The sequence below is a fragment of the Mchenga conophoros genome, linkage group LG14, assembly GCF_057382185.1.
Source record: "Mchenga conophoros isolate Kocher_MC1m ecotype Shallow Benthic linkage group LG14, M_conophoros_male_GT1.1, whole genome shotgun sequence".
In the NCBI taxonomy this organism is placed as follows: Eukaryota; Metazoa; Chordata; class Actinopteri; order Cichliformes; family Cichlidae; genus Mchenga; species Mchenga conophoros.
In genome coordinates, this window is record NC_140539.1 from 7,601,813 (window position 1) to 7,622,413 (window position 20,601).

Below are 20,601 nucleotides of genomic sequence, written 5' to 3' on the forward strand. Positions count from 1 at the left end.
GATTCAGTTCCTTCCAATGGTTTTTTTTCTCTTAATGATAACATTAGGTATGTAGAGAAGCAGGAAAATCTTTAGTGGTGCCCAAAATATGCTGAATTTCATTAACATTTCATGGTCTCTGATCATGGTTTGATTTACAAGATGTCTAAAAGTGGTGAGTTATTGATAACAAAGATAAAGACCTTCTATTACTTTCATTTAGATTACAAAACTGCATGTTTTTTTTCTAATTGTCCTCTTGTTATATAGCCATAGGGTTATGGTTTTGGCAAGCTTTGTAAAAGGGTGGGAATAAATCTAACAGGCACATGCCTGCTGAGGGTACATAAAATCAAAAAGTTATGTTTCAATTATTAATTTCTTTCTAGGAGTCTACTTTCCTCACTATAAGGATTTTTCTTTGGGACCATTTTTTTCTGAAACTAAATTCCAAAGTGCTTCCGATGAAAAATGAAAGCTGGTGCCACTAATGTCATTTTTCAGTGCTGTGAGGCACACAAACAAGATTTAGTTCACCTCCATTGTGTACAGTGGAAGTAAATACCTCAAAACCTAGACAAATAAATCCAACACTGTCTGAATTTAGATACTGAGTCAATCATTTCCTGGAATTACGGTAATATTGGACAGTTTTTCAGCCTCGAGATTTCTGTCCAGTGGCATTAAAAAAAATACTGGTTCTAGAAGAACTCCCTTCCTGTTTTCATGTTCTTGTCTAATATGGTTGAGATACTGCTCTTTACAGTGTAGGTTAAGTGACCCTCGAATACTGTTTGTAAAGTGGAATTAGGCTTTGATACAACACCTCAAGAGAGTCAATAGAAAATCTTTCTGCAGAACTGTGTTGTTGCCATTCATTTCCCTAAGAGGGATGTTGGACTAACTTCATGCATTGTGTGTATTAAAGAGGAGCTGGCAGACAATGGTCATCAATTTACCTTTGTATTTAAAGCGAGGTCAATGTATTGACTTGTCACCACAGAAGGAGCCTGCATCCTGGCACAGCTGCGGAGGCTTGGCAGCGAAAACCACTGAGTGACTGCGGTCATGTTTGCAGGTTTTGGCAGGCTCAGGCTTTCTCAGGGAGAGAAATGCGAGTGCTTCTGACTGGTGTACTGGGGCGTACGATTATGCTGAGGCAAGAGCTGCTCGCGAAATGTCACCCACTTTCCAATACTGTACGCAGAGCACCAGCATCCGGATGACGTGTCGACAGAGTAAGGTGTTATTGGATTGACCGGTCAGCTGAAAGAAGGATGTGCTGTCAAAGCCGTACAGTATGTGGGGGGAAGTGTTTATAGATCCATGCACTAATCAAGCTTCAGTTGACAGTTCATCAGAGGAAAAAGTGCATGACAGTCACACAAAATTTTTACAAGTCAGCGACAAAAGGGCTATTCAGAGGAATGTTTAAAAAAATTAAAAATGAATTCTCGCATCCATCTTTCTTATTCTCACTTTTTTTTCTCATCTTTATGACCACTTGATAAATGTCTCTCCTCTTTTCTCATTTCAGGAAGTACAATATTCGTGTTGAGGACATTATGGTACGCGACGTGCGGTACATCACACTCAACTGCTGCTACAGAGACCTGCATAACGTGCTGCTGACGGGCCAGCTCAAAACGCTCGCACTCGTGGAATCAGCTGGTACACACAAACACACGTGCACCATCGTAGAGATCAGTATAAAGTCTGAGTAACACATTTAGAAGTTTAGTTTCACGTTATTCCACTTGTTGATACACAAACAGGTTTCATTGCAATACATACACTTATTTCCAATGACACACATGTCCAGATATTTTTTCTATAAGAAACCACATGACTGTATTTATCTGTCTACAGCACAAATAGAGACAAATTTTAAAAATGTGTGCATGTCTAATAATTAACTTCAAAGGTTTGTCTAAAAACTGAAATTTCGAACCACCAGGGGTCAATATGGAGCCTATTGAAAATCACCAATGTGTAAAATTGGTTACTATTAGCCCCGTTGTGCCATTTGAATGTTATTTCATACATTTTCTACAAAGTCGGCATCATTAATGCTTTGAATCAGTAAAACCTTGTTATTGCGTTGCATTTTATGATGAAATCTGCCCACGTTTACCACTGCTGAACACAACTTTTAATTAAATTAATTGTTGATTGATTGCAAAGTTACCCCCTAGATGTTCTTAGCCACTTTCTCTGATATGAAGAAAGTCAGAGCTCCAGCACTCCAGATTTCTGAGAACACTTTTGGCATAACTGCATCCCTCTTTTGACTTCAGAGCCACTGCATGGCTGCATAGCTCTGCTGATGTGTGGTTCAAAAATAACAACCCTGAAGTCAGTAACCAGTAGTCAGTAAAAACCTCTTGAGATTGTTTGCCTTCCACCATCTACTTTCCTTTCTTGTGACTATGTTAGCTTGCGGGTGCATTCGAGGTGTGTCTGGCTATTTTATTTTAAGTGTGTGCACTTTGCACACAAATTAGTAGGTGGCCTGGATTCAAATTTCCAATGGGCCAAAATCGAGTTTGAAATGCGTAACTTAATGTGTCAGAATGCACTGGTTTATATATTTATGACACAGCTCTGTGCTGTAGTCTTTGTTATAACAAAACAGAATAAACTTTATTTGTCACTTCTGAGTTTCTGCTCAATTTCGAATGAAATCGAAGGCTGAGCTCAACACAAACTGAACACACAGCTCCCACTCCCACTGACATCTGTGCTTGTTAGCATACAGTGTGCACAGTCTGTAAACTGGTTTCGTTTGGCAAATCAAATTAGTCTTTCAAAAGATGGTTGTAAACATACACGGCAGACCCAGTGGCATTTTGATACTTTTTATTAATGCTTTGACGGTTGCTGTCCACAATACTCACAGAGCTGCAGCTCTCCCGCTGCCCGCTCAACATTATCACAACAACAACGCCAACCACAGGACCCAGTACAATATTTAATTCGGTGGGGTGTGATTGCGGATGCCGTGCAGGTGCGTCCACCTCCTCTGCACGGCACCGCAGGCCACGCCCCGCCACAATGGTCAAATTGGGCAAATCACTGGCCTTAAATGGGCATTGAAACTGCACTAATATTTCCCAGTGGCCCAGATTACTGTGTATAATTGAAATGTTGCCACTCATACTGTAGTATGAGTGACTACAAGCCCACAGAGAAATGTTGTATAACCCAACACTCTGTTTTAATTGGTTGTATTAATCTCAATTATCTTTAGCTCATTATACTTGTTGTCTTGTACATAACTCCATTCTCATTCTTGTTTCCAGCTGCAGCAGGTTGCTGCTGTCAGCAAAATAGCTCTGACATGCCCACTGCATAGCACAAAGCTGCATAATTCTCTCAGTTTGACACATCCTATATAAAAGATGAATGTTCTGGCTCTGAAAAGGTTCTTTTCACCTACATTGTTGTCAGTGATCAGGGACTACCATCAAAGCAAACAGGGTCTGAGTCATTCAGTGAGAAGTGCCATGCATGGGTCCCCTGATATTTAAAAAGAATATAAAGATTTGTTGTTATTCATGACTAAAGACCCTACTTTAAGAGTACTAAGCATTCATTTAAATCAAATAAGAAAACAAATAACAAAATTTCAATCCATCCATTTTCTGCCTAAGCAGAGAAAAGCCCAACTGTATCCCAGACCACCTCCTCTAGATCACTGAGGTGTTCAAGGCGAGACATAATCACCATTTCTCACATTCATCTGTGTCACAGTCAGTATACGTTGTGTATGCCTCTGTCCTCAAAAGACCACTTTTTTGATTAATGTCTATCCATAATTGTCACTTTTCACCCAGACATCACACAACATTTATGTACCAGAATGCTTTACTGTCCTTTTAAGTGACATCTACAGTGGCACTGAGAGGGCAAATGCACTGCAACTTAAGAAAATACCAGTAAATAGAAAGGCGATGCAAAAGTGCACAAAATGCAACAGAAGTTGACTAAACCCCAATGTAAACAGAGAAAATACCTCAATAGCTTAAAAAAAACCCAAACAATGTACATTTGTGAAAGGCTGTGTTTGTTTTGCTCACAGATTTTCAGATTTTAAGGGCGCAATCCTTACAGTTCCCATGCAGAATGACCCATTCTGGGTCCTTTACATAACCTAAATGTCCAGTGACGTTTCCAGCAGATATTTAAAGTGAATAGCAACAGTTAATTGTTGACTGCCAGCTTCTGTGTGCCCAAAACTGTCCCTTTTTAATGTGTTACAACAAAGAGAGAGAAAAAAAAAAGTGTAAACTTCCAAGCACCCACCAGTGTGAAAGTGATATAAGAAACACAACAGTTATTACAGTAGTAAATCCTGTGTGAGAACAGTGTGCTAATCACCCCGTCTGATGTGCTATTCATGTCATTGTTTCATGCTGCTGCTGATGTTGCTGTAAGCGCACTAAAAACAAATTCCAGCGCCCTTGGTGATGTGCTCATTAGTTTAATTGATTGATTGACAAACCTGCCTGGGTGCAGGCTGCTGATCGCGCCGGCCGCCTCGCTGAAGTGCAGATTTGGTATTCCGAGCGCTGTTTCAATTATGCAGTCGTGCAGGAACAATTAGCTTCAGCATTTAAGCAAATACATAATCAGCACGTACTGTCACAAAGGCAATTACTTAAAGCAAGTAAGCGGCCACCCACACGCACACTCACTCGCACACATACACACACTACTTAATACACATCCACTGCATTCTTTGCTTTTGTTATGTAACTCAGCTGAGCTCTCTGCAGTGCTGCGACATGCGTTTGGAATTGGCTGCAGTTAGCTCGCCCTTTGTCCCTGAAACAAGTTTACATTATCTTCACTTTTCTCGCCTCTGCAAACTTGCTCCTCCACTCTTTTTTGTCTTCTTCTTACCTCTCCCTCTTCCTCTTGTGCCTCCTCTCCCAGAGTCAATGATCCTGCTGGGTTCCATCGAGCGTGCCCAGCTCCAGTCGCTGCTCTCACAGCAGCTCGGCCGTGCCAGGCGGCTGCAGTACATCAGGGAACGAGCCGTCGAGGAGAAGAAACGCCTATCCATCGTGTCGGACCCAGCCAGCGACGACAACGGCAGCCAGCGCACCAGCCAGGAAGTCCGCTTCCAGGTGAGAGGTTGCTGGATCACAGAGGTCTAGCGTTTTCACCTACACCTCTGTGAAAGAATCTCAGCACAGGTTTTAAACGAAAGTAACAAATTCAGCATTTTTATTTCTTCTACCTGAACTTGTAGGTTATTGATGTCTGAGAAAAGACAAACCTGCAGTGTCTGCTTACTAGATTATCTGCATGTGCAATGTGAGCCAGAGCCCCCAGCTGCCAGGCCTCTATAACACACTCTGTTCAGGAGACAGAGACCATGCCTGTTATATCTGTAATATTAAAATTTTCCTTTTTGATATCAGGTGTCAGATCAGGTGGCTTTGACCCCTCCCATAGTTATGCTGCTGAGAGATTCCCCATGATGCACTGAGCATGTCTCCTCTGTGTAACTACGTTGCATTTCACTAACTTTGTATCATCTCTTCTTGTGGAGTTTGTGCTTCTTCCTCTCTGTCAGATGTCTCTGACCCTTCACTGTGCATGTTTGATCTTTTGATCTGACCTGACCATGTTTATTGTTCACTTGTTTTTATTGCTTATTGTTTATTTTTCTCACTGCTCATTATTTTTCTCTTCCTTCACCCCAACTGATGGAAAACCCTGAGCCTGGAGGTTTCTTCCTGTTAGATTGGAGTTACTTTCCCCTCTCTATTGCCAGTGCTTGTTCCAAGGGTTTCTATCAGTATTGCAAGGTCTTGAATTTAATGAATGTGTGAGGTTATCTGTGTTTTTTATTTTTATTTTTTTAAAGAAAGAAATGGAAATGGGCAGCCAGGTAAAAGATAGATGTCCACATTGGTTGCAGGTACTGCACTGCAGTGCTTAAACTTGAGATTTATCTCCCTTTTCCCCATCTTTTATCAGTTTGCACTGAGTGGCTGAGCAGAACGCCCTCAGGCATGGATGTGGAAGCAGGAACAAGGAGTGTGTTTTGTGCACAATGCTCATTTCAGTCTCTTCTTTTCTTTGACTTTGTGCCTTCTTACCACTCTTTGTTACTGCCTGTAAAGGCAAATAGTTACATTGATGATTTTAAATTTGCTATAACATCAGTCATGCAAAGCTATGGCTGTGGAAGACTAAAGATATGAAGCGGGAATTGAACATAATGGGTCCCCTTTATATTTAAGAAAATAATATATACAGTGTAGAAAAGCATGTAGCCATGCTACTGCCCAGAAACTCTGGGTAATTCAGGATATTTAAAAATAGGCAGGTTCACATAGTTTCCCATCTACAGTAGGGTATACAAGTACCCTACCTTTTCTTTTTTCATAAAACTAACCAATATTGTTTTTACCAAATAAAAATATTTTTAGGTCATGGAAATGGCAACAGGGCAAGTCATTGAAGTCATGAAATTTTACAAGACCATCACAAGCATTCTTTTAGTTCTCAGCTCCTGCTGGTTTCTTTTCTTTCTTTGTCCCTCGTGTGTCCCCATGTGTTTACTTCCATTATGTAAACCTGCAGAAGTCCGTCACTTTCTCCACACTCACACTTTGAGTGTGGAAAAATAACAGAGATGCTGATCTCTTAAGCAGGATTGGACCTTTTTAATGCATTTTCTTATCTTTGTGTGTGTGTGTGTGTGTGTGTGTGTGTGTGTGTGTGTGTGTGTGTGTGTGTGCGTGCGCGTGCGTGCGTGTACGCACAGATCTCAACTGAGGAGTCGTCCTTCAGTCCCACTCGTCCAGTACCTCATAAGCCCCTCAAACCCGCTCTGAAAAGACCCTCTGTGGTGGAGCGACCCACCGAGCTTCCCACCAGTAAGAACTGCACTTGCGTACACAAACACACGCAAAAAACAGGAAATCCAAAAGAATCAAGAATAGAAAAATGTTATATCTCTGGAAGAAACATGAGCGATTCTGTCTTTGTCTGTAAACTCACAAAATGCTAATAACGGCACTCAGTCTCTGGTCCTCACATGATTAATAAGCTCTTGCAGCTGTCTTCATCTCTAACTGTTTGTCTGCTTCGCCACAAGGTGTCAACACAGTGTACTCATTTTTCTATCTCACAGTTTCAAATGGCGGTTTTTGCTTTGTGGCCACTGTTAAATGACAAAACCGATAAGTTAACTAACAGAATGCAGGATTTGTACAGTGTCTTAACAAACCTGGCTTAGAATATCAAGAGTCAGTAGCCACAACAGGCGCTTTTGTACCTCTTTGTCCACTCTTTGTTTTTGTGCTGTGTCAGTGCTGGTGTGATTTCATTTTAGATGTTGGATTTTGTTAAGGCTAAAAGCTGGATGGCATATGCCTGCTAGTTCCCATTTCTGCACAAAACTTGACATTGATTAATTCCTGTAGGAATACACGTAGGCAGTTAGTACATACTCCTGTTGTATCTGAATTATTATTTATAAGGAGATGTCTTTATTACATATGCTATAAATACCATATATTCTATATTATATTTCTATACCGCTTTCCTTTTGCACCGTGCCACCAAGACAAAATCCTCATTCGTGTACAAGCTTGGCAAAAAACCTGATCATGTTTCAGATGAGTGGAAGAGGGTTGCAAAGCAGTTTACATAGGCAGTTTGGTTACAGTACTCACACACATAGCCTTCCAGTCCATTGAACACTTAAAATATAGGATTACAAACCAGACACAGGGTATAGGAGCAAAGTGAAAATGAAGACATCTGGAGCAACACACTTGTTTTCTTTCACATGTTGGAATGCCATTTCGATGGGAGAGGTGCTATGAGCTGCATACCTAAAAGGCACCTAACCCTGGTTCCTCTCTCTGTTTCAGGCCCACATGATCATTCGGGTATTGCACTGAAGAACCTTTTCTGCTCCAGTCCAGACACAGAAGCCCTGGAGGTGAGAGAGTCATGTCCTTGAATACACCCAACAACAACAGCGCCAACACACACACACACACACACACACACACACACACACACACACACGCAGTGGCTCACATCCTGTTGTTCACACATTCTGTACACCCCCATAGTCCTATGCTATCTCTCACATACAGTCCTTCACGCTCTACAGTACAGTACCACACACACACACACACACACACACACACACACACACACAGTATCTCAAACAGCTTCAATATAAAACCTCTTTCAGTTTGTCTCAGCCTTGCATCCTGCAGAACTTTAAAGGAAAGCTCTTCACTCCCGCATCACCCCATTAATGGCTTGTTTCATAGAAGTAACCCTTCAATTTATGTATTTTTTCTCAGTATTGCAGGGAAGTTTTGCCGTGCCTTAAGTGGCACTTTTTGCCAAGTCAGATTGACATTGAGGTTGTTGTTAACATTGTGTGCTTGTCTCTGGTCACTCCGGAAGAAAAACAACAACATGGAGAGCCTAATGTCTCCTGACATCAGGAGGTCTTCCAAACGGGTCCGGATATCCGTCGTGGTAAGAGCCACCGATCTGGGCCTGGAACTGCCTGTCAACAGGTTCATCAGTCAATCAACTGATTGTCACCCTACCATTCCATCCCAGGGCTAATCCTACATGCCGATGGATGTGATGATGCATGCCATCGTGCTAAAAAAGTGCAGAACATCGTCTTTCTTGTCCAGCCTGTAACTCCATCTGACCTCTCACTGCCTCTAGTCAGTGATATTATTGGCAAAGGCTGCCATCCATTCAGCTTAACCAGTTTCCACTGGTCCGATGGTCAGTTAAGGTTATGCAGAGTACTTGACCACTGAAATCCACTACTCCTGAGTGCTAATGCCAGCGATGCATCATTGGGACCTGTGTGCCATTGTGAACCAAATTGCCTTTTTTAGTTTTTGGATAAAAAGCATGATGTGGTATGCACGACACCACCAAGCATGCACTAGTTAATAGTAAGGGTAATTTAACTGTGCCCAAAAATACTCATAAATTACTCGAATATTTCATTTGAGTTTATTTAGAATTTTATCAAAAACTAATGCAAATCCTCAGATCCTGTGCATCAGATGAAGCCTTTTAATTGTATTAAAATGGAAATTCAATGGCAAAAGAACAGCCTACACCACAATTTCTGCCTGAAATAAAAATTTGAAAAAAATATTAAAAGTTTTAATCCATCCGCTCATTATTTGCTGCTTATCTGGGTTTGGGTTGCATGGAAGTCTAGACTTTCCCCAACCTGGCCCTCTCTCTTTTCTACTTTGTCTGATAAAAGTGAAGGGGCTCGGAAGCTCCACCCACCTTCTTTAGCAGAAGATGTTTGCTGAAAAGAAGAGGCAAGGAATTTAAAGTGGCTTGTTTCAGATAGTGGATGAATTGAGGTGCTCCACCAGGCCCCAGTATGAGATCAAAAGAATTATTCTGACCCGAGTCCAGAAATTGGAAACAAGCATGTTTGGTCCAGTTTAATAAAACCTGTTTAATGTGATTCATGTTGCAAAATTTATTTGTCATTGTGGATCTAAAGTCTTCTCCACTTTGACATGGTCCAGCTACTGTCTTATTTTATTAAGATGTAGTGAAGCTGTGGTCAAGTATTCTTCAAGGACAATACTGTTCAATCATGCATGCTGTGCTGTCCATCATCAGCCGTGTCACCCGAGGCGTCCAATCAGTGATCGCCTCCCAGAGCAGGCTCTGCCCTGTTTCTGGTGTGACCTAAAATCTGGTGTTATCTTTTGCAGCCGACTTTAAAAGCTCTGGCGGCCCACGTCTTAAGTGTTCAGTGGGGGGGAGGGAAAAGTTGTGCTGTGGCAGACTCACCTGTGCATGCAGCATTAAATATCAGAATAGGAGCATCATATCTCTTCATTAGCATCAGGCACGTTTTAGAATGGCAGCGTTCTTAGACAAGCTCATGTGAAATGATGATGATGATGCATGAGAAGTATTGGGAAGTACCGGAGAATATCCGTGTAAACTGGAATGCTCATCCCGCCATCCAATTACTACAGCATGTCAATCAATGGAGCAAGTGTCTGATTATAAATTGAGAAAAAGGATTTGGCGACGTAGGATCAGTCAGCATTGCATGACAAATGATCAGACATCAGCAGACGACACCAATTTCTGAAAATCAAACACTGTTAAGGTCAATTAATCATGTATTCTGATAGAATAAGTTCACATTTGTTCATTAATTACCATCAATGATTTATTCATAGTCTAGCCTTTGTCACATCAAACTGTCACATTGTTTTTCACTCATCACATCACATGTCGCTTCATTCACTAGGAGCCACCACCCAGCCTAAAGAGTTTCTTTGCGGTGAGCATGTTGTCCACATTCCTTTGAAACATTTTTGGTTAAATGTCTGGTTCAGACTAATATTCAAAAGCAGTATATATAATTTTTCAATCTTTTGATTCAAAACTTCAAATTGTTGTGTTATCATCACAACGTAATCAAGCATACCAAGCGCACTGAAAAAAGAAAATAGAAAAGAGAAGACCACTTTATTTTCACTCATACTTGGCTTGCAAATTTTGAGTCCTGGAGATATTAGTTTGTCTGGTTTCTGTAAGACTTTAGTGGAGCACCGAAATGTTTGTTTGTTTGTTTTTTAATTAATAACAGCTGAGCCGAATGACCAATAAAAAAAATTAGGTTGAGTATTTACTGTAGCTCGGGTGTGCTGAGCTGTAGCCCCTTATCTGTTTGACACACACTGCAGAAAGCAAAGCGGTCGGTGAAGTGACGGGTGGAATTTTACAGGAGCTGACAGTACGGTCATTGCAGTATGCCAAGCAAACAGTCAAATCACAGATTTTCTGCAAGAAAGATATTTCTTTTTGTTTGAAAGGCGTGGCGGCATGTGGGAACAGACTCGTACAAAATAAGCTAACTGTGCCGCACAGAGTCAAACACAGCCCAATGAGAATCTTCTCTTACATGTAGAGAAATATGTGAGTGGCATTAACAGCTGTCCATTCATCTTCTGAAACACACAGGGCTAACACGGAGAGAGAAAACCATTTGCCCTTACCTTGAAACATGTTTTCTATATTTTAGATTTTACGGGAAAAAATGCCTTCCGACAATATTAGTCGGTGTTCGTGGACCAAATAATGTGTGAAAGGGATGTGATCAAAAATGTCTTCTTTTTTTTTTTTCTTTTTAAGCAACTCTAACTCCTCAGGCCTCGGTAACTTTTAAAACTCAACAGAAATGAGTTCAGTGGATAACCAAACAGGTGAAATTAAAATGAAGTGTTACTTTTCACTTCTGAACCAAAATGAAACCTTTTTAAGCACATTTTCAAAAACTGGTCTTTAGAGACTGGCCAGCTGGATTAAGACAAAAAAATGTATGTTTTGAGGGGGTTTAGGCTTTGGTTTTGGGTTGACAAGAGGGGAACATAGGCAAACGTCCCTTCATGCTTGGTTACAGTGGTGTTTGATCATGAGACAGAGACCATGTCAGCAGAGAGTATTTGGCATTTCAGATATTAAGGGGGTTCTACTGAAGTGCAGTAGACAAATGACCCTAAAGGAAACTCAAAAGTAAAAGTCCTGACCAAACAACTGTATGTGATGGTTTAGGAGTAAGAGCGTCCTGTGCTTCTGATTCTCAGTCATTATTATTGTGTCCGTATGACTCTATTAGCACTGTTAATGATTTAGACTTGAGGCACTAAAAGGGCCACATTACTTTCACATGTCAGTGACAATTATTGAAGTGTGTACACATTTTCAATCACTGAAAAGCACAGAACAGTGTCACATCATTTTTCATCTATCGCTTCAGGGGCCATGTGCATAGCCGTGGTGTACAGCTGATGAATTACACTGTGAACAGTTTTGTTGATAAGTAAGGAAACCCACTGGCAGCATTGTGCTTTTAAATTATTCACTTTCCCCATCAAGTTCATCCACTGGCTCTCGAAGGGCTTTTTAGCACAATATCCAGTGTTAAATATTTTTGGTTTTTAACTTTCTAAAAAACTTTCAAAAAACTTTTTTTAAATACAGCTCTGTTATGAAATGATTTCTCTTGGCTATGAAGTACCACAAATGCTGTCCCGAAATGCAACATTTTGGTTCCTTAACACATCCATGCTGTGCAGTAACACAGCAGAAGTCAGACTTGCCTTGAGGAACTTAACAAAAAGTGTGAAATTAGTAACAGAGGAGGCATGCTGGGAGTGTTTTTTTTCTTTTTCTTTTTTTCATTTGATGGCAAAAAATTTGAACCCCAAGGCATGACACCATGACAATATTTGTGTGGAGCTGCATGGTGGCAAAAGACCACAGAAACTGTAACGCACAGGAGGAGTTTTAGTTTGAGGTGAATTACCAAAATAATTTCTTCAAGTGTAGTAATGGAACAGATTAATCAAAGTGAAATGTGGCCTGTTTCGCACATTTACAGAAGAAGTGTTGCTCATTGTACGCGCCGTTTGTCTTTGAGGCATCAGTTATGCAGCAGCGCATCATGCCTGCTCTCTGAATGTTTAAAAAATCCTATCGATCGCATTAAGTACCACAAAACAGGAAAAACCTCCAGTAGTCATCACTGCTACACACTTATTCTAATTGTAAGGAAATTTAAATCTCTTTATTGATTTGTCACAGCATGATTTTTATTTTAAAAAAAAAATAATTCCAAAGATTTTTAGGCATCTTTCAACAAACACCAACAGCAGATAGTTAGATTATAATTTCTTTGATATCTAATCAAGTGGCACATAGCTGAACAGCTACATACCATAGAAACAGACATTGATTCATTTGTGTGAAAATATAATCCAATTAATGCGAGAATATGCTAAAAAATACTGTGGCAAACCAAAACCACTAGCCATATTTGTCACATTGTTTGACACAAAAATGTAAACAGATTTCCTTAACACTCCCTAGCATAGTTATTTACTTGTTTATTTACTTGTTCATTCATAACATGGTTGAAGGGTGTTTCATGATTTATGAGATCGATGTTTATCAATTAGCAGATTGTAAACACAAACCACAGTGACTTTTTTTGCCACAATAATTAGTTAATGCAATAAACTAGGTTTTTTTGGAGAAATGGAATGTAAATGTGCCTGTCTCTAAAGCACTATGGGTCAACTTGAGCTGTTAAAGCGTTTTATAGGCTAAAAAATCAAATAGACGTGACAGTCAACACAAAAAGGTTCAGAAGTTTTTCATACTCTATGTTTGAGGTATGTTTTTCATTCCCCCCAAAAATAAATACAGTTAACACAGTTCAGTAGGCTGCATACTGAATTTAGAGGATGGAACTCATCATGTCAGTATCAATCCAATACCAATACAAGCGTTGGTTTTGATTGTAGCGATATTTGGATGAATCTGCCCACCTCTGTGTTATTCAGTGGTCATTTATTGGTTTTGCAGTGAAGCACACGCAACATATCATTTGTGGTCTTTGTAAAGAAAAACCCGACCCACATCTGAAGCCACACAAGTCCCCTTGGTTTCAGCAATAACACTTCAGTTTCTGAAAATACATAAAAATCTGTGGCTTATGTGAAACTGTTTGGCCATCTGGCAAGCCAGATCTATTGCACAATATATAAAACCAAGTTGGGTATTATTATACCCTCGGGGGACGAATTAGTGCAGGAATGTTTTTAGTGGTCCCATATTATGTAAAAAATGTATGTCCTGCCTATACTTTTAAGTGTTTAATTTCTCGTGAAGACCAGTCAAGCTTCCAATGGTCCTCATCTGCCACTGCCTGATGTAACTTAATAAAGTCCAATGATTTGTTGAGTGCACCCATGAGGAGCATACTGCATGGTCAGTGGAGAGACAGATGGTGCATTATTAGTGCAGTGAAGTTTTGGATGTGTTAAGTGAGCCTAGAAGCATGTTGGTCATTATTGTCTTGCAGTGAACCAATTAGTTATGAACCCCTGTTGCACACACACAAGTGTGAGCATTTAACTAGGCCCGCAGGCTTGTTTTCCCTGTCATCAGGAGTTATTAACATTCAACAGTGTATACATGCACATGGCAGAGGGCTTTGCTGATCGCAGCGCTGCTCTCAGTCTGCCGAGGCTCTGCGGGGCCGAGCAGGAATGTGGACAAACAAATTTAGCCAATTGTTGTTCCCTCTCCTATTACTTCTGCATTACGCCCCCATGGCAGAAGAGAGATCAGTTTATTACTTCTCCCCTTGCAACAGCTCCTCTCTCTCACACTTCTTCCACTTGTCGTTTCTGGCTACAGTTTTATCTTCGCACCTCCATTTCACACTCTTTGTCCAGCTCTGTGACTTCTCCAAAAGCCCTCCTCCCATTGTCGTATCTCTGTTATCTCTCCGCACCTCCCCTCACCACCCGCTCCCCTCCTCCTTCTATCTAGGCGGTGAAATATTGATGCAGGGTAAATGACATCAGTAGTCTGTTTCAGAGAAATGATGCCGCCTAGTCTCTCTGTCTCCTCTCGCTGTTTTTCTCATCATTCCCACCCCAACTCTTGTGCCTTCGTAATGCTACCATGCTTTATTTATGATGCCAGTGGGATAATTTTTTGACCCGTCACTTTTCTGTCTTTATTTCTTTCTGCTTTCTTACCCAAGTTTCTCAACCAACATGTGTGCTGCTTTCTTTCTTGACATTTACCTACATGGCAGTGCGCATAAATGTACATCAATCAGGACAGGAAAGACAAGTTGTTTCAAAATGCTTGTCTTCACTCCCTGTTGCCCTAAGACTGTTCTGTGTGTGCATGCGTGTAATGAGTCCTCTATCCTAAACTGAATTCTGACTAGCTATTTGACTGTTCACACTCCACTGCTTCAGTCTGGGAGAATGAGTGGAAACGAGGCAGCCGGGGACAGCCAAAAATGAGGAAACTAGTCAGAACCTACTTTTCTGTTCTAATATGTGCACATAACACCAGCTGCTACCTTTGAAAACAATTAGAGAAAATGATGATGGTGACAGAAGACAAAACCAAACAGCAAACTGTCTGCACTTGCAATATATAAATGGATGCAAAGAAACCTGCGACTGATTGGAGGAATCGTTTGATGTCAGCAGTTTTATCAAGCTCGCGGGCGGGGGAAAAAATCAGGATTTCACTAGTTGTTTGACATGTTTATCCAACATTATTATGACAAATAACTCGAAAATTTCACAATTATCAGTGATGCTGGGAGATAATGATCTAAGATGCTGTGACATCTTGAGCCTCCAAGTGCCCAGACCAATTACATGCATCACAGTGTTACTGGCATCCAGCTGCACAAAACTTGGGGATGTTTCATTATAAAAGATGATGCAGTTATGTTCTTCTTATTGTTCAGAACTCTAAATTGATGCTTCCCATTTAGTACTTTCTACCAGATTGATATTTACACAGAACAAGGCGATCATCTGAAATGACACTTGATTTTGAAATTATCTTTCAAATTTTTGTAGATAAGGTAATTCACGAACTGCCTTAACAAAAACACAGACATACTCTTCCAGAAATACCAGTAACACTGGCTATATGTTCTCTGTTTTTTCTTGACATTAGGATAGCATCATTGGATATAGGGCTGGGCCATATCATACCGTTCACTGTAATACCGGTATAGTGTTCGGCAATGATAAGAAAATGAAATATCGCGATAGAATATGGGTAAAACGCACATGTGCAGTGCCTTTGTTTTCATACGCACATGGCGGAAAAAGTATGGCGACGGAGAATGAGATGGGCGAAAGCGGATCGTTGAATGAATCGGATGAACCAGAATTGGTTTGTAAAAATGCTGCAACTTCAGTGATGTGGAACTGGTTTAGCTTTCGTCCGTCACATACACATCAAAGCACTATTTTTGGTAGAGCATGCTAGCGGGCCGTCGTTATTACCGTGTTGTTTGGAAAATACGGCACACTTAAAATCAATCCTTTGATTTTTCTGTCGACAGTGCCCCTTATAATCCCGTGTGCCTTATGTATGAATTCTGGTTGTGTTTACTGACCTCGAAACGTTTTTATGTGGTACACGGTGCGCAGAAATCTGTCAAATGTTTTAGTACGATTTTGCTAAGCTACGAAGCTGCACCGCTTGATGGATTGTTGGAGCATTACAGCTACTGTAGTCAGGAGCCTCACGGAGTGATACGTACTGTGCTTCAACATAATATTAACGTATTGTGTGTGTATAACCTGTTTTTAAGTTTTGTGGGTATTATACATGGTTATGCTGAGGATATGTCGGCCAATTTCCACTGGAAACGCCTTTTGGTTAAACTGTCAGCAAGGAATTTGCATTTGCACTCTTGAATTTTTATATAACTTTAATGGACATAAAAAAACAGCTGCTTGTTTTAGTGAAAATACATTGATGGTTTTTGGGGGTTTTTTGCACTAATAAAGTTGTGGAGTTGTAAAGTATTTTGTCTAGTGTCAATTATATCGTCAGTTATATCGTTATCGCAAATTTTCAAATGTATATCGTGATAAATATTTTTGGTCATATCGCCCTGCTCTAATTGGATAGTTCTCATGTATTTTATAATGTATAAATGCTACTTCTTGCAATATATCTCCCTATTTATGTATTTCTAAACAAGTGAAAGTCATCCCAGTTTTTTAATTTAATTCTGTAATTTGTTAATAGCTTTTAAATGTACAGTAGTCCTAGCTTTGCATTTATTCATAGAAAACAATAACTTTCAAAAGAAAAATGAACTGGGCTGAAATAGAATATTAATTAAACAGTAAATACAAGAGCAGAGCGGTAGACAGCAAGTCCGTAACAATAACTATAGAAAAGCATACAAAAATTAGCAAATCCTGAAATCAAAACTACTTTCACCTACTCCTTAACTCACAGCAGGCAGCTCCACATGTTTGATGTGACTTGTGTGCCTACGCACCAAAAAAAGCCATAAACAACTACACTTATTACTAAAACAATTTAAAAAAATGTAAAAGCAATGTAGATTTAGTTCACATAAAGACGCTAGTTTTAAACAGTCTCGTACCAACTAGTTGTTACAAGAAGCTAGTAAGGACTTGAAAACAAATCTTTTGATTTATGAATCGCTGGTCCAATCTAATCTGACTGAAATGACATGAAAGAAGAGGATTATTGGCTACTAAAAGAGTGGCAACCAGTGTGTAACAGGAATTATATGTATACAGACATCAGAGAAAACCTTTTATTAGAAGCTGAACTCAGGCCTGGTCCCAAAGAGAGTCCAAGAAGACAGAATGATTAACTTCATTAAACACAAGGTTAAGTCTAAAGGACTAAGACCAGTGATGAGTTTGGCTGATAGTGCTGAACAAATCTGTCTTGAAATTTTTGTTCTGGGTGGAATGAACATTCTCACTTTTGTAATGATCTCTGTCTGCCTGAAATGGTTGTCTGTCTAAAACAGACACAGATTACAGTACGGGGCACATTCTTTTGTAAAAATTTGAAACGGGGCAGAAATTATTAAAGTCATCAGGGTCAAGTGTTAGTCCTTTCAGAATGGGTTCAATAGCAGCAAGTTCTTTGTATTACAAAGACACTGACTCCATTAAAATTGTCCTTCAGGTATCTGATAGGAAGAATATTCTGGGGACAGGATGAAGTTTTCATTTCCTGAATAATTTCAGACAACACTGCAGAGAGGGTGAACTTATCTAGAGAAAATGAGTGTGACATGCTGGCTGTAATTTGTTTTGAGGGTGAACTGATTTGATGTTTGATATCAGAGGTTCAGTGTGGAGAACTTAGTGCTGGTTTTAGTCACAATATTAAAAAGATTTACTCATCCCCTTTTTCACAACTTTAACCAGCAGTCGTAACAATGTGTCACTCCACAGTTTCGTTATTGTTCCACTGTAGTTGAATGAAACCATTAATGATGTTACTTTGAAACTATGTTAAAGTCTTTCAAGCAACTATATTTGCAATGTTTCCCTATCGTGCCATTCAGTGCTGTGTAGTTGGAGAAAGAGCATACAACACTATACTGAGTATAAACACAGCCCATAAAACTTTATGGCACCTTTTATAATCACTGCACCAGTTGTAACAGCCATTCAGAGGACCGAGAGCAGCAGGGCCCTATTTAAAACCCCAGTCCAAAGACCAGAGACCCACTACAGTGCTTTCAGGTAACATTTTAATCTTACCTGAAAGCAACAAGCTGAAATTTGATTTGGAGCCCGCAAAAGTATAAACAACAAAAATGAACATTGCAATGACTTGACCACATCTCATGAGATCTGAGCCTCAGACTGTATAAAAAAAGATGGCCTTAGTCACCATTTTTAGCACCTCAAGTTTTGTATTTTTGGCCGTTTTGTTTTTCTTGAAGTCAAACAATAAAATATCTAGATAAAACTAGGGAATTGATTGACATTGCTAATGCAAGCACTGGATGATTGTTTTCAACAGTAAGGGCTGTAATTTACTTTAATATCAAACCTTATGCAGTGAAAACTTACAAAAAGTATACGCAACGCACCAGCACTACCTTGAGCCTCAATATGAAATTTTAAATGGGTGAGTAGACGTCACCTGTACAAAGCTTCTTCTTGGTTACAGGTTTTCTGGATATAATGTTAAATGGAATCCAAGGGATACAGGATTTTTATGAACAATACCAATATTTCTGTCATTATCAGCTGATATTTTTCCTTTCAGACCTACAAAACATAAATAGATGTCCCCAATATTTGTTATGTGTAGTTATTTGGTCCTTTGTGTTCTGCATGATTCTGCTCTGATGAGCTGGTGGTTAAGTCCAAGAAAACTCAACAGCCAGGCAGCACATGGTCGTGGTGTTCCAGACACACAGAAAGTGAATGAATTCTTTAACCTCCTAGGACCTGGCGTCCACATATGTGGACATCACATTTTGGTAAATGGCCTGTATTTATATAGCGCTTTACTAGTCCCTAAGGACCCCAAAGCGCTTTACATATCCAGTCATCCACCCATTCACACACTGGTGATGGCAAGCTACATTGTAGCCACAGCCACCCTGGGGCGCACTGACAGAGGCGAGGCTGCCGGACACTGGCGCCACCGGGCCCTCTGACCACCACCAGTAGGCAACGGGTGAAGTGTCTTGCCCAAGGACACAACAACCGAGACTGTCCAAGCCGGGGCTCGAACCGGCAACCTTCCGATTACAAGGCGAACTCCCAACTCTTGAGCCACGATCGCCCCATGGGTTATTTAGACCAAAATACTCAATTTTGCTCTACAAGGGCCTGATATCCACTTATGAGGACATTATACTGCTACTGTTCTATCAAAATTTTAAACGAATATCCTCATATGTGGCTCTTATTTTTCTTAAAAACAAAAATAAGGTAAAATAAAATAATAATCTGGTAATTCTTTGTTTTTATATTCATTGGGCCCCAATATGCCCAAATATCAAAGAGAAATTAAAAATGCATGCTGTGGAAGAGTTCGGGTCCTAGGAGGTTATGGTCAAATACTCAGAGGTGAATAGTTTTACTCCAAAGCCATGAAAGACAGAAGCATGATTTTAGCAGTGTCAGTATCAGCATGTTATTGCTGTTGTGATTCATAAATATTTGTGACATTGGGGGCAAAGTATTGTTTTGTAACTTTTGGATAATAAAGTAAATGTACTTAAATTTCTTCACTGCCCTGTGGATGGTTCCACTGACTCAAAGTAAAGATGACTGCTGTAGGAGGAGCAAGTGAAAGGGCAACAGACCCTTTGACTTTTTGTTTGATCAAACCTGCAGCACAACAGGCGATAATGGTTTCATCAGCCCATTGTCAGCACTCTGGAGCTCAGTGCCTCTCAATATGTCTCTGTGCACTCACATGCTCATTCAATTCTCATTTGAATATGCCCACGCAGTTTCTCTGAATTGACTGTCAGTGTCACAGAGACTCGAAAACTTTACCCTCCCACTTCATTCTCACACACACACACACACACACACACACACACACACACACACACACACACACACACACACACACACACACACACTTCTGCAAAATTGCAGAGATTTGGTCTTAGTAGAGCAGCTAATCTATCTAAAAGCCCCTATTTCCTATGCAGAGACCCACCCCCCTCTGCAGAAACCTCCCCAACTTCCTGTGTTTTACATTTGACCCCTGGAACAACGGTGTGTCTTGGTGACATTCAGAGCGCCCTTGTGTTGTGTGACAAGCAGAATGATCAGTGAGACAGAGGAGCTGAAGTGCTGTAGTTGCGTCTACGTGTTTGTTTTGTCTCATAAACTCCAGGCACGTCTGGCCTCTGCTTGCATAATGCTACAGTAGGGCACCTCTTTCTACCCCACGGCAACAGTTGCTAGGGTTACCGACAGGTCGGCCACTATGGTGATGAGGATAAATGAGCTCAGGGCTTCCATCAGCCCTCGGGTCACATTCCCCCTGCCTTTCTTTATGTCTCTCTTTCTCTCTCACACACACATGTTGCGCTGCGTCCAGTCCTGTGAATGTAAATACCTGCACTCAAGCACACAACTAAACACACACATGCTTACACACCCCGTGGTAGTGCACCCTTCCACTCAGCTGTAAGTTTCCTCTCAGCCAGACCTCTGTAGTGTTTTTGGTTTATCTCTGCAA

At 40.4% G+C, this 20,601-nt stretch overlaps 1 protein-coding gene across 4 annotated transcripts in view; it reads left to right on the top strand.

Annotated features, from left to right (window-relative positions):
- Window positions 1–20,601, top strand: part of LOC146559178 (chloride channel protein 2-like) — a 181,040-nt gene that overhangs the window by 140,409 nt on the left and 20,030 nt on the right. For 2 of the 4 annotated variants that reach the window (XM_085244977.1, XM_085244978.1), the window contains 6 exons: window positions 1,517–1,650; window positions 4,918–5,111; window positions 6,764–6,875; window positions 7,878–7,948; window positions 8,431–8,505; window positions 10,289–10,321. In XM_085244977.1, the coding sequence (XP_085101103.1) occupies window positions 1,517–1,650; window positions 4,918–5,111; window positions 6,764–6,875; window positions 7,878–7,948; window positions 8,431–8,505; window positions 10,289–10,321 (619 nt within the window). The remainder of the gene's footprint in view (window positions 1–1,516; window positions 1,651–4,917; window positions 5,112–6,763; window positions 6,876–7,877; window positions 7,949–8,430; window positions 8,506–10,288; window positions 10,322–20,601) is intronic. The other 2 variants (XM_085244979.1, XM_085244980.1) reach the window with 2 other exon arrangements.